Source organism: Cavia porcellus, unplaced genomic scaffold, assembly GCF_034190915.1.
Source record: "Cavia porcellus strain 051 isolate PalLab524CR breed Dunkin Hartley unplaced genomic scaffold, mCavPor4.1 scaffold_19, whole genome shotgun sequence".
NCBI lineage: Eukaryota > Metazoa > Chordata > Mammalia > Rodentia > Caviidae > Cavia > Cavia porcellus.
In genome coordinates this window covers 66,488,441-66,502,452 of record NW_026947502.1, presented here as the reverse complement: position 1 = coordinate 66,502,452, position 14,012 = coordinate 66,488,441, and the positions used below count along the sequence as shown (strand labels likewise).

At 51.9% G+C, this 14,012-nt stretch overlaps 1 protein-coding gene across 9 annotated transcripts in view; it reads left to right on the top strand.

Annotated features, from left to right (window-relative positions):
- Window positions 1-14,012, top strand: part of Cacna2d4 (calcium voltage-gated channel auxiliary subunit alpha2delta 4) — a 100,523-nt gene that overhangs the window by 76,276 nt on the left and 10,235 nt on the right. For 5 of the 9 annotated variants that reach the window (XM_063231330.1, XM_063231328.1, XM_063231331.1 and 2 more), the window contains 3 exons: window positions 4,095-4,159; window positions 6,051-6,095; window positions 6,319-6,381. In XM_063231330.1, the coding sequence (XP_063087400.1) occupies window positions 4,095-4,159; window positions 6,051-6,095; window positions 6,319-6,381 (173 nt within the window). The remainder of the gene's footprint in view (window positions 1-4,094; window positions 4,160-6,050; window positions 6,096-6,318; window positions 6,382-14,012) is intronic. The other 4 variants (XM_063231332.1, XM_063231329.1, XM_063231327.1 and 1 more) reach the window with 1 other exon arrangement.

Sequence of the window (14,012 nt, the reverse complement as noted above, 5' to 3'; positions counted from 1 at the left end):
GCACTACAGAGCTGGGACCCTGGGACAGAAGGCTGCGCTCTCTCTGCCTAGGGTAAAAAGCACAACGAGGAAGGCAGGACGTGAACAGAAGGACAGAAATGACTCAAACCAAGGGGTGCGGACCAGCAGCGTGGCAGAGCACAGCCGACCCATTGTACGGATCCTTCCCTGCTCCTGGCTGAGCTCCTTCCTCTCTACCAGGCCCCTTTTCACCGTCTCCCGGTTCCCACCCAGAGGAAGGCCTTCTCTGGGTCTTACTTCACTCTCTGGTCTCAGGGAATTATCTCCAAGCTCCTCGAGAGACAGCACAGCTCACTCTCCAGGATGGGAAGCCCTGGGTCTTCTAGACCAGTGCCCAGGAGGGGAGGCAAGGGTTCAGAAAGGTCCTGAACCTCAAGACTGAGGAACAGCAAGGTCTTGCAGAATTTCACTTCCTGGTCAAATAGCTGGCTTAAATTGATTTTACTTATGTAGCCCAAGGAATATATTTTTTTGGTACTGGGTATCAAACTCATGCCAAGAAATATTTATTAAGCCCCACTATGAAAAAAGTACTGTTCTAGGTGATAAGAATCAGAACTCAACCCCTTGCCTGCTATTAGCACCATTCCAGTGGGGTGAGAAATCAAATAAATAAACAACTCATACCACTTAGAAAATAAAGAATAATGAAAAAGGAGATGAAGATGAAGGGGAGATTAGGGAAGGCTTCTACAGATTATGTTTGAGCAAGATCAGATGATGAGAAAGAAGGAGACAGCCATGTGGTGTTCTAGGAGAAGAGCATTCCAGGAAGAGACAATGGCTTGTGCAAATGGCCTGGGGTAAGAACAAGTTTAATATGTTTGAAGAAGAATATGATTCAGGTCGAAATCAGAAATATCAACAAAGCTAGCTCTTCTAAGGCCTTCTAAAGCCACATTTCAAATTAGTTTAGATTTCTGTCCTAAGGGGACTGGGATAGCATTGGGTAATTTTAAGAAAAGGAGCACTGTGGTTTGATCTTCAGAAAGATCACTCCAATACCTGTGTGCAGAATGGATCATGTGGAGGCCAGGGCAGGAAGCAAGGGGATCGCTTAGGAGTCTGTTGTTTTTATCCAATCAGGAAAGAGGTTGGCTTGGCCAATGGCGGAGGAGAAATGTGGACTGATGGATGACATTCTAGAACCAGGGTGGTGGAGCCTGGATGGAGTGAAGGGAATGAAGCCGTTATATAGACAGTGCGCCTCGAAAGGGGGGCAGCTGGAGAAGGACCGGGGTTGGGGAGGGAAGTCTGGCTTTGAACTTGATGTGGCGCTTGCTCTGGAGGAGATGAGAACACAGGTGGGGGAGAAGCTGCTCTGTGCCTCCACTTGCCCATCTCTGCCTAAGGGGCCTCCAAACCTGGCTCTCATGGCAGGAGAACTAGCCCAACCTGCTCCAGATGCTCTGGTTAGAGTCCCAGGACTTCTTCCAGCTTGGAAACCACATGGTTCCAACGAGACTTGGCTGTCAGTCACCTGAGAAGAAAGGCAAGTCTCATTCCAGGAGTAATCTGGGAACTCCCTGGCCACCACGGAGGCCAAGACAGGGTCAAATAACTTCTTAAGTCCCAGAGATGTGATTTTACTAAGCACTGGCACAGACCTCCTGTGATGGAGGCCAGAAAGGTCACCCCCTTTGGTTCAGCCCATTTCTACAGGTGAAAGACGTCTGAGTCAATCGACTTCAGCAGGTGGTCTTATATAAGGTACAAAGAGAGGGAGGAGCTGCCTGCAGCCCTCAGGACAAATGTGAGGGGTTGAGGGCACAGCCAGCCCACGGGAGCGCTTGATATCTGTGTCTCTCATCTGCACGGTGAGCCAAGAAATGGACCCCCCTGTCCCCTTCTGCACACCCCTTGGGGGCATCTGGACCTAGAAGGAACAGGGAAGCCCCCACAGAACTCCGATGACCCCATATCATAAGACCTGTCAGTGGGGCTGGCCAAGCTCACCTACAGGATTGCCTGGGACCCCTGCAATGGGAGTGGCCTCTGAGCTCTTCATCTGCAAACTCAGAGTGGTGCTAGCATATGTGCTTATTTACATTAATTAGAATTAAATAATATTTTAAGTCCAGTGTGGTGCTACACACCGGTAGTCCCAGCACTCAGGAGGCTGAGGCAGGAGGACCACCATGAGTACAAGGCCCTGTCTCAAAAACAAAACAACAGAAAAACCAGAATTATGTAACATTTTAGGACTTCAAGTTCTCCAGCGCTAGTCATATTTCATGTTTTGGGAGCCACATGTGCTCACGGCTATGGCATGGGGCAGCACTGATACAGGTCATCTCCGTCATCCCAGAGAGCCCACTCAGAAGATCAGACGAGGATGCCTTAGAACAGGGGCTCCCAAAATAGTTGCAGGATCCGCAGCAGGCAGCAGCACTAGGAAATTCTCTAGAAATGCAAATCCACAGGCCCTACCCCAACCCCAGGGCCAGCGACCCCGGAGCAGGGTCTTAACCACCATCCAGGTGATTCTGATGCCCACCAAAGTCTGAAATTCAAAGCTGCCACCAGGACTAACGGATCATCCCACATCCCCCTGGGGCATCCGCAGTGCCGCTCATTCTGCCCTTCTAACTGCAGCCGTGACGCACTTCACCACTGAGCAAATATGTTCAAAGATCATAGCTCTGGAAAACCAAGCCCTGCAGCTCTGCCCTGTCTGTCTGTCTCTTCTCCTCCCTCTTTTTTCCTTTTCCCCTCCCCCTCTATAATTTCTCTAGGCTTACTTCAGGTCAAAGGGGGAAAAGATGCGATTCTGAATCTCTGGGTCATCTTAGGGCTGCAGTGTGTTGTGGCCGGGCTCCCCAGGGCCTAGGTACTCAGGACTGACGGCAACAGGAAATCTTCTGAGGGTCCCTGAGGTGACTTCAGAATCTCCTCTGCATTCGGCATAATGGTTGAAAACCCAAACCTGTATGCACTTTATAGATGAGAAAACTGAAGCCCAGAGTGGAAGAAGGCCCAGAGTGGCTGCCCATCTGCAGCCTCTTCCCAGCTGCCAGGACGCTGGTCCAGGTGCCCCGTAGAGAACTCAGGCTCTTATACCTTAGAGACAGAGAGACAAGGTTAGAGTCTGCTTCTGCTGTTTACTAGCTGGGCACTGTGAATACACCATGTAAGCTCTACAGAACCCCGTCCTCAGCTTATAAAGCCTGAATAATAATAGTAAAATGTCTGACGCATCACCCAACACGTTCTTCATATGATTATACCAGACACTAAGAAGTTGGCCTACTTTTAAAATTCTTTTTCTATTCAATATAACCTGCCTTTTCTTCCTATTCTTTGGACCCAAGTTTTCCTGGAGCTCTTTGTCCCAGATTTCTCTTGGCCTATGAGCACCTGCTTGGGTTCTCCAAGCCTATTTGGGAATCAAAGAGGCAGGGATGGCCCAGGTAAGCACGGACATCAAAGGAGTGACATTGTGCACTGCTGGCATCCAAGGTGCCCAGAAACTGCCTGCAAAACTCGGAGAACCGGATCGTGATTTCCAGCAAGGAGAGAGGAAGACACTAAGCAGAACGCTGTGGAATAGGTTTTCCAGCAAGACTGAGCCCTCAGGCACCCAACTCACAGTGGCCCAGCCTCAGCTACACACACGGGCCGCGTGACCTTGCATTCCTCCATTTGTGGGGAGGGGTGATGGGCTGCCCCGTGCAGGTGCCTGGAGCTCCCAGAGACCCTAGGATGAATCTGTGCCAGTTGTGCTCAGGACTCAGAACCCCTAGCATCTCTGTCTGTCTGTCTGTGTCTCTCTCTTTCTCTGTGTGTGTTTCTCTCACATTTTCTGGCATGGTTGTCCCCGTGGGGAAGGTAAAGCAAGCACCTGGCTCCCCCTGTCTCCCCTCAGTCCTCTCACTCCCCGGGAGCCTCAAGATTCATATTCTGGTCTGACTCAGCCTCCCCCCATTCCTGCTGCCCGGGCACTCTCTCCCCCAGTGCCTGCTCATGCGCCTCCTCCTTTAACTCGGTGCTATTTTTCTCTCTCACTGTCTGCTCCCTCCCACTGTCCCCTCCCCCCAAACGCCTGGCCTTGTCCCCCCTCTCCTGCCTCCCAGCAGCAGTGGGCATCCAGATGAAGGTAGAATTCCTCCAGCGCCAGTTCTGGGCAGCAACACAGCAGGTGGGTGAGGGTGCTGGGCTAGGACGGGAGTAAAGGGTGTGACCTGCTCTCTGTGCCAGGCAGGTGCTGCCTGTCACCCCCCATCGCCCCTCAGGAGCCACCGAGATGCTCTCACAGATCTGCCCTCCCCTGTCCCAGTGTGGCTCCCCCAGCCACACAGGCCAGGCCTCTGTTCTGGTCCCCATTGGCACCAACCCTGAGCTTTTGCCCCACCAGCCCAGTGCCAAAGGGCAGGATATGCATTCCCTTCAGGCCTGGCCTGCACCACATTCCTAGTGCTGCCCCAGAGCCACTGGTACCCTGCCCGCTCCAGAGCAAGGAGCCACCTCACCCTGTCCACCACCAGTGCCCAGGCCTGGCTGCTGACTGGCTCTTGAGAACCCAGCCATGCCTGCCACCCTGTCTAGTTCCCCTGCTCTTTTAGTCCCCCAGGCCCTAGACCTGGTCCTGGAACTCCCCTCTCCTCAGTGCCCCTCTCACCTCCTCCAAGCCAAAGCTGCCACCTCTGCTCCTCCCCTCCCCAGTCATTTGCTGCCACCTCCTTGCCTGGGGATGTTTGCAGAGCTACAGGATGAGGGAAGGAGGAGGACAGATGGAGACGCCTGAGACCCTGGGTCACCCCCACCTCGTGACAGCCTCTGACAGTCTCCTGCAAGGCTCCCAGCAGTGCTGCAGGCTTCCTCCTTCCCTGGGCATGGGAGGTCCTCAGGCTGCAGGGGCCGCGGCCTCCTTAGAAGAGCCCAGCCGGCTGCTTCCTAGAGCCCAAACCCGTATGCCACATGCCTGCCACAAGCACACTCACATACACCCCACACCTAGGAGGCAACCTGGGGACTCCCCTCCAGTGCAGAGCCTTCCTGTACTGATGTGTGCAGAGCTGGCTGTGCTGCTTCCTTCTCCCTCAATTGGCTCCAAACAATCCAGATAAGGCTGGTGAGATACTGATATGCAATCCTTGAAGCCAGCCGACATCTTCCTGTTTCCTCACACTGTAACTCCTATGAAGGGTTAAGCACAGCAGGATGGCAGAGCTAAATAGCTCCAGGAATGTCAACTGGGTTCAGCCTCAAGGTAAAAGGCTATGACTTCTCAGGGCACAAGTTTACATGTCAGAAACAGAAGCAACTGTTGGCTTCCTGAAGCGTTTCAAATGCTTCCCTAATTGAGTTATGCAGACCCGTCTTTCTGCATGTGGCAGGGGTGCTCTCCACCTGGCCAGCTCAGCTCACCTGCTCACGATTCCCACCTTCCTCACTGCCACTCATGGCTGCCTTCTTCATGAGATAATAAATGCCGAGGGAGGCCTGAGACCAAGGTCTTTGTTCCGTGTATCCTCACCTGGATCGGACTCAGGACCCCTTGGTTGCCCTTAACTTTAAGTATGTCCTAGAGTCCTTATTCTCACTGTGGGTGGCTTTGGAGGTGGTAGATTGAATTAACCTACCAGGATTCCAATAACATTCCAGTGGAACTACAAATATAAACTTGCTGGACCATGAGGGGGACAAGATAAAGGATTACAATATTGGAAGGAATTACAGTATTCAATATTGGGAATACACTACAATATACCCACACACCAGCATATACACTGTAAAACACACACGCCACACACAGTGCTCACACACACCATACACAGCACACATGGATCCTCAGATATAACACACACACCACATGTATACTATACACACTGTATACTACACACACAGAGATGCACACAAGCACAGACTCCTGAAGACACCACAAGGGTACCACTGTCCATACCACATATCCATACACACCAGGTTCACACATGTAACGCACTACACACACATGCACGCGTGCACGTTTGCCCCAGGGATGCAGCGCGCACGTATGCTGTGCTCCACTCACCACTCTCTTCTTTCTCCAGTGCAACACTGAGGATGGGCAGTGCCCGCAGAGCTGCGAGGACAGTGTAAGTTCTCCCTGTGTGAGCCAGGCAGAGGCGGGGGCTGTGCACCCTCAACCTATGTTCCCTCCGTGAGCCAGCACCCTCTGCTCCAGTGCCTTGCAGCCCTGAGCTCCAAGGGGGCCTTTGCCACCACATCAAGGCCTCCTTCCCAAACGGAGGATCAGGGGCAGATCGGGGCCTATGGTTGCATGCTTAGTCATAGTCTCCTCTCTGGACCTCTCCCCAGGATCTGGACTGCTTCGTCATAGACAACAATGGTTTCATTCTGATCTCGGAGAGGCTACAAGAGGTAAGCCACTGGGGAGAGAGGAAGAGTCGGGACCTCCACACACCAAGGTGACAAAATATGAGTTCTTTTCTGCTTGAGTGAAGAGACTGTTATAGCTCTATGTCATCTGTAACTAATCTGACTCCGCCCTTGGCTGGAGGAGAGGCATCCACCCCACACACAGGAACAGTGTAGCTCGAGGCTGCCGGACCGCACTGCACTGCACTCTGTCCTGAGCTGGCCTGGCCTTGAGGGGCCTCCTTCTAGAGTCCTAAGCACCTGATGCTGTCTCACCCCTCCCTCCTTGCACCCCTTTCTATGATGGGGCTCAGAAGCCCTGGGTCTCGCCTACCCTGTGCTCCTTTCCTTCCTGGACATCCTAGTGGAAAAACCTCTTCCAGCCTCCACACCCTGCCCTCGGTATGCTAGGCGGGGAACGAGGAGTGGAACAATCCTTTCTCTCCAGTATCAGCCATGTGAGTCCTTCTTTTCCTTTGGGCAGGTGACCTCTCTGGGCCCAGCATGTGCCCAGAAAAGCAAGAGAATTTTACTGTTTTTATACTTGCTGGGCCAGAAATTAGACCCTAAAGGCAATTAGTCAAGAAGTATAAAAGAAGTCTTTAAATCAAACCTGAATATTGTCACCCATATGATTTCCTTGAAACAAGCTCAAGGCATCTATGTGCCCTCCAGACTGATGGGGGGGGGCGGGTACCAGGGCTCAGACTCATGACTTTGCATTTGCCAGGCAGGGGCCGTGCCTCTGAGCTATATCCCCAGCCAGGCTGAGTTTCAGTGGAAGGACACAGAATGGTTCAGTGTGGCTGCGCCACAAATTGTATGTAAGACCTGGGCAAGCAACTTCCATTACTTGTGTCTCAGCTTCCTCCTGTCAAAAACCAAGGGGCTGGAGCACGTGAAGGCTTGAGGTCACCTGAAGTCTCAGGTTCCCTGTGCCCCCAACACAGCAGCAGTCTGACCTGGCTTGAATGGCGTTAGAGTCCAAAGAGGCAACGGCAGGAACTAGAGCCAGAGCATCAGGAGACTGGAAAGACGGTGGCTGGGGAGAAGGGCATGAAGGACGGTGGAGGCGGACACCGTGAGGCTGGTTTCTAAATGGCCCACTACACATACAGCAAGATGAGTAGAGAGTTCACAGATGGCGCACCAGGAGTGGGGCTGGGCTGCCGACCACGATGACTTGTGGGACCCCAACAACTCATTGATAGCTGTGGTCCCCTGCGCACCTGCATCTGCTTGCCCTCCGTTGCCTTTCGTTTTGGGCCACTTTGCTCTTCCCCAGTCATGCCACCTGTCCATCTTAGTCTTTCTCAGGTGCTCTGGTGGAAAAATGTTGATGTCAAGAGTTGAAACCTGTGGTTAGGGGGAAGCTCAGGGGTGACCTGCTGCCACAGTCACGCAGGCTCTGCTTTCTGCTGCCTGGGTAACTGAGCCAGCAGTCCTTGTCTCTTGCAGTCTTAGCTTTCGGGGGCCTGGAGATAGACCCTGGGCTAAGGAGTGTCAGAGCAAGCAAGGATGCTTGGACAGGTGGAAGGGTGCCTAGACGAAGAAAGAGGAGCCACGTCCAAGCAGAGGTGACCAGCTGTGCTGCAAAGAAAAGGACTGAAAGCACGGATTAGGGTTTAGGCTGAGTCTCTGCTCCGAGCTCTGCTCAGCCGCCACAGGCAATACACAAAGAGGGAGCACAGCATTGCTCCAGACACTAAAGTCCAAATTTCATAGTGTTTTCATGTGCCATACAATTTATTAATCTTTTTATTTTTGATAACCATTGAAAACTAAAAAAACAATTCTTAAATCAGGGGCCCACATAATTCTTCATTGTCCCAGATTCAGGAACCTCTGTTCCAGATGACCGAGACACCCTTGCAGGGAGCCAGGCCCAGAGGAGCCTGCCCTGGCCTGGGACCCCCCCTCAAGGGAAACGGGCAAGGACAAGGGCCACCGCTGCACTGGAAAATCCCACAGCATCACCCACTGGGGTACTTCATCCTATTCAGAGCACATCTTCATGGATGGTAGTGTCATGGGAACAACCACCGACACATAGTTTTTCAGAGGTCTGTGTTTTATAAAGTGTTAGCTTAGCTTGTGTGCTACGACTTCCCCAGCCATCGTGCTGTCTTCCCACACCCCAAGCCCTCTGTGAAATGGAGCACAGGAAGGGTGCGCATTACATGGCCTCCTTGTGCTTGGTTCTCCTTCCCCTTTCTGCTGTCATCTGCTGTGATGACATCAGTCTCATTTTACACCAAAGGGGAAAAAATAGGTTGTGTGAGGTTTTGTGATTAACCCCAAAACTCACAGCTACAGGAAAGCCAGAATTTGAACCTAAAAATATAACTGAAGAGCAGCAATGGAGAGGGAAAGGAAGGGTCTAGAAAAGACGCCATGCTGAGAAGACCAAGCTGGGAGTCCTCTGGCTTTTATAAGAGAGCATTTGTAGGGTAGAGTTTGCTGGTGACTTTGGTCTGAAGGGTGTAGCAGGCTGCAATTTCCAGTCCCCTGGGTAGTTATCCTCCCTGGGTCACTCTGTCACCGCTCAGAGCAGCTCATTCACTTCATTGCACTGGGCTGAATTTCACAAAATTAGGACTAATGGTGCCAGAAACAAGGACCCAGGAATCCTGGTCCCGGAGTTAGGCTCGAGACTCCGCAGTGGTAGCATCCTGACAGGGCTGAGTTCCTTTCTTCACTCTGGATGCTCTTCTCTCATTAACTGAGCTGGGTTATAAGAAGCACCAGGTCAGAGGTGCCACTTGGCAAGATCCCTGGCGCAAAGCAGACCCTGTGCGGGAAGCGACCTGGCCTTGGTGTGAGACCTGGTAGTCAGGAGTGTGTGACTGGAAGCAGAGTGGAGAACAGCGGGGTAGAAAGCCCGGTGCTAATGTGCTCTCTCAGCTGCTGGCCCATCTGTCCATCCATCCAGGTTTGCTTTTTCTTTTAAAAACTTACCCGGTTCAATAGCAGTTACCTATTGTTCTGCAGCAGAGTGCCCCAGGATTAATGCTAAAGACAATCTTAGGATGTGTGTGGGTGTGGCTGTTTCTGGACCCCGAATGCCTCAGGGTTAGGGTCTCTTATCTGGCTACAATCAGCCTGAGGCTGTCTGGGAAAGGATGAGCTTTCCAGCTCTCTCGTGATAGCTAGAGGAAAGCAGTGAGGAAGCACCTCAGCTCCCTATCACACTGGCTCCCACACAGGGCAGCCTCCTACACCAGCATGAACGCCAAGCCATGAATGAGCCAGAGAGCACAGGCCAGAGGAAGGCATAGTCTTTTAAAGCCTGATCTCAGAAGCAATGCTCTATGACCTTACCAAATTCTCTCTGCTAGATGTCAGTTGGCAAGCATAACCTACACTCCCACAGAGGGGGTTACGGGAGGGCTCGGCTACCCGGAGCCTGGGGTCACTGTGAGCCATTTGGATCTGCCCACCACACACTCCTCCACCTACACAACCTGCCACTTTCTCCAGACACTCACCGGGCCATCAAGAGCCATCCAGCTTGGCCCTCCTCAACTCATTCCTCACCTCTCCCGCCTCAGCCCTGGGACCTTGACAGAGCATCAGCATCACACATGTCTCAAGGTTCACCTCAGTCCTAAGGAATCAAAAACTCTAGAATGCCCTGGAAGCCTGTGTTTAAATGACACCTCCAGGTGATCTGGTACACAACAGAATGTTGGAACCATTGCTTAAGTCTTCCCGCCAGTGGCTGGGTTTGGATATACCTCAGCTGGCTGTGCCCATCTGCCCAGCTAAGTGATGTGAAGAAGGTTCAGGGAGCCCTGTCCCTTCCAGGACCCACTCAGGGTGTGGGGAACAAAGTCTGTTGCTTCTCCACATGCAAAGTGTCCTCCTCAAAGTCCTGCCCTGCCCTTCTTCACCTGAAGCCCCCATACCCTGCAAGGAGCCCACCCATGGAAGTGGCTGGCAGCTTTCTCCTGGTCCTGGAAGTACCCGAGACCTGCTGATCAGACACTGGGCCTTACCTGACCTCTTCCAGCACTGGGCTCATTCTTTTAATAAAGAACTAGAAAAAGACCTAGAGAGTGATGGGGGCCTGCAGAGTGTGGGGCCAGGAGACTGCCAGTGGCTCTGTCACTCTGGCCCTCCTACTCCGGTTCCTGTAATTTGCCTCTGGACAGCACTTACCCGTGGAACTTCAAAACAGTCCCTGCCAAACAGCAAAGCCCAGAAAACCCAATGCCAGCCTCAGCACTGCCCTCCCTTCTGCCCCTTATCATCACAGATGTCTGGTCCTGAGCTTCTGCTCCCCTCTTCATTCCCATCTTGCAGTCGGCCTGTTGTTCGTGTCTCCGGCTCCCCTGGGTCCCACTTCAGCTCCCCTTCTGCCTTCCCAGCTTTCCAAACGTCCCTTCCCAGGAAGGAAATCTAGCCAGGTCCCATCCCCACAGAGGCAGCTCTGGGTGCCCACTGTAGAGCTGGTATGGACTCCACACCCTTTCCAAGTCTTCCCAGCAACCACCACCATTCCCACGTGGCTAAAGGCACTCACAAGCCTCAGGAGGAAGAAACTAAAGGAAATGGAGTTTCATATGTGGTGAAACCTGCCCACCCTTTAAGAAAGTATTTGTCCCCACTTTCAGAGAAGAACCTGAGGCCATCAGTGATGAGGTGATGCTGTGGCAGGACTTTGTGGAGGACACTTTGCATGTGGAGAACCAACAGACTTTGTTCCCCACACCCTGAGTGGGTCCTGGAAGGGACAGGGCTCCCTGTACCTTCTTCACATCACTTAGCTGGGCAGATGGGCACAGCAGAGGTGATGAGGCTCTGTAGCTCCATTGTCACCACAGTTGAGGGTGCCCTTTCTCCCGGGGGTCAAGGCCTTTGCAGCTGCAGCCTCACCAGGCATACGGATTACCCAACAGGGTAATCACCCAACCAGCAGGAATATAATTAGTTTTGAGTTCACTGCTGCCTGGAACCCATCTGCTTCCTGCTTCATGCTCCTGGGTGGCAATTCTCAGGCCCTGACCTCCTCCCAGACTCCCTGTCAGACTCAGGGAGCCCCTGTCCCTTTTGGCCCTGCCAAGTTCTGTCAGCCCAAGGACCCTTAGTAATGCATAGATTATCCCGTGCAAGGGGCCACAGGGCTGCCGACCTCTCTGCAGTGCTGGGCTGGGGTGCCTGGTTGTCCTGAATAGACGAGGTTCCTACAGCCTAAGCTTGGACCTCAGCTTTGATCTGAGCCACTGATTCATTCACTCTGACAGAAGTCACAAGAAACTGTGTCTGCTAGGAATTGTGTTGCCCTGCCAGTAATGGAATCCCCACTACAGTGGTTTAAACAAACTACAGATTGAGTTTACTACTGAAGAATGGCTGGGGCAGCCCAGGCCTGAACTGCTTTCTGAAATCACCAGGTATCATCACATTCAAGAAAACAACATAGCTAAGGGGTTTCCTGCCTTCTACACACCTCCCCAGACAGGGAGCGGGCAGCAGAAAGGTAGCAGCGCCTCCAGCGGTGTCCAGGGGTTTAAACCTATTTCCGGGAATCCTTTTCTGTTACTCGGCTTACGTTTCATTGGCCAGTCCGAAGTGCAAAGGCTTCTGGGAAATGCAGTCTTTTACCTTTACATTAGCAATGCGCACAGCGCTCCTGCTGTTAGCCTGCCTTATTAAAAGAAGGGGAGAGAGTGAACCCTTTCTGCTGAGTAACATACTCTAGGAAATTTGAAGTGTTTTATTTTGAGAAGAAGACGCATTTTCCCAGTGTCCAAGATGCACTTGACTACTCTCAGGACCCTTCTCAGAAGCAATCCCTGAGAACAGGGTTGTTTGTGAATAAAGCCTGGGACAGGCCTGTGAGAAATCGGACAGCCTCGTCAGGGCATGGTCTCCATCTGCTGACTTGTTCTAGGAAGCCGAAGGCTCAGGTCAGCCATTTATTCCCTCACACATTCCTTCAACAAATATATGGAGCCATCAGTGTGTGATTCTGGGGGCCAGAGGTGGTCTACCCTCTCCAGGTCCCTGGACTAGCAAAGGGTGAGCCCGCTGAGGGGGCTTATCCAGAGTGCAGGGACGAGGGAGACCCATTCTCTCAGACTTTGGGCTGTACCTTGAAGGATAGCAGGATATGGAAGGTCTCACCTTCCCACCTGCTCTTCTGTCCTTCCCTCCAGTGCCCTTGACCCCTGCCTGTTGTCTGCTCTCCGGTCCGCTGCCCCTGCAGTGAGGCTGGTCCCTGTGAGACCTCCTAATCAGAACAGTTGGGCCCATGGGCCGCACCACCCGACATTAAAGCTCCAGTTGCTAGTTACATTGTTACGGAGAAGGTGCCATCCAAACTGCTCTGAGCTCTTGATGGTCCGTTTCATTCATTCTTTCTATCATACTCTCCTAGTGCGCAAGTGTCTTGTGAATAAAAATGCTAAACATTAGTTTTTGGAGGTCTGGGCATTCAGGCAAAAAAAAGCAAAACTCAGACACATCTGACTACCTCTTTGGTTCAAATTCTTGGTTTTCTCCTCTTTACTTTTGCCTTTAATTTGTAGTTTTTGAGATTACAGTTTTGCCATACACTCTTGGTGTCTTGTATCTTGACATACACTCTTGGTGTCTTGGTGTCTTGTATCTTTTAATTTCATAAGTGAGATATTTCCAAGAAAGACATACTATAGGATTAAAAGGTTGTATTTTCTTGGTTGACTGACTGACTGATTGATTTGGAAAGTGACATTCCCTGACTTTATCCCAGATTCCAACACTGGGTCTATCTGGAGGTTGCAGGACCCATTTGCCTAGAATGTGGCACAGAATGCAGAATGTCACCAGGTTTCTACCCAAAACAGTACCATTATCTCTTCTTTGGAAGAAACATCTCTGATTATTGATCTTGTGTCCAGGAGCCCTGCACTCTGGCTGACCTTTGCCTGAAATTAATCTGTTTCCTGTTTCTTAAGAGTCACCACCGTCCACTTAGCTGCCCAGGGAAGGTCCCAAGTGGGGATTCCCAGACAACACATGGCAGATCCACAGCAATCTGTCCCTCTGCCAGGGGGGCATTTCTCTTTATTGGAAGCTATAATGTATGCCATTGTTTAGGTCTCTCACAGTGCACTGTCAGGGAGCAGAGTCCACAGACCAGGGACGCTGCTTACATGAGGGTCCTACCCTGCTCGACCTTCTTTTTTTTTTTTTTTTTAATTGGTACCGGAGATCGAACTCACGACTGCGTGCTTGCGAGGCAGGTGTTTATGCTGCTGAGCTAAATCCCCAGCCCCTGCTCAACCCTCTTTGTCCTTCCTTCTGTGGACCTGATCTTCACCTTGACCTGCAATTGAAGTCACAGCACATGGAGGTCTCCTCTCACCAAAGCAGTGAGTTTGCCATGACCACCGACTTGGACTCTGAGCTGCCTGCCCAGCCCAAATTCTATGGGTCTGTCCAGGGACTCTGGGGAATTCAGAGAAGAGTAAGAGGCAGTCCCTCTCCTCAAGAGCTTTCAGTCCAGTGGAGGCATAAGACAGTGAAACATGTGGTCAGGCAAAGAGGCAGCAGGGCTAAAGGGACGCGAACACGCGCTTCTCAGAGCGCGGAGGAAGTAGGGAGATTTCTGACTGGAGTATTCAGGACAGGAAGATTTCTCAGATGGA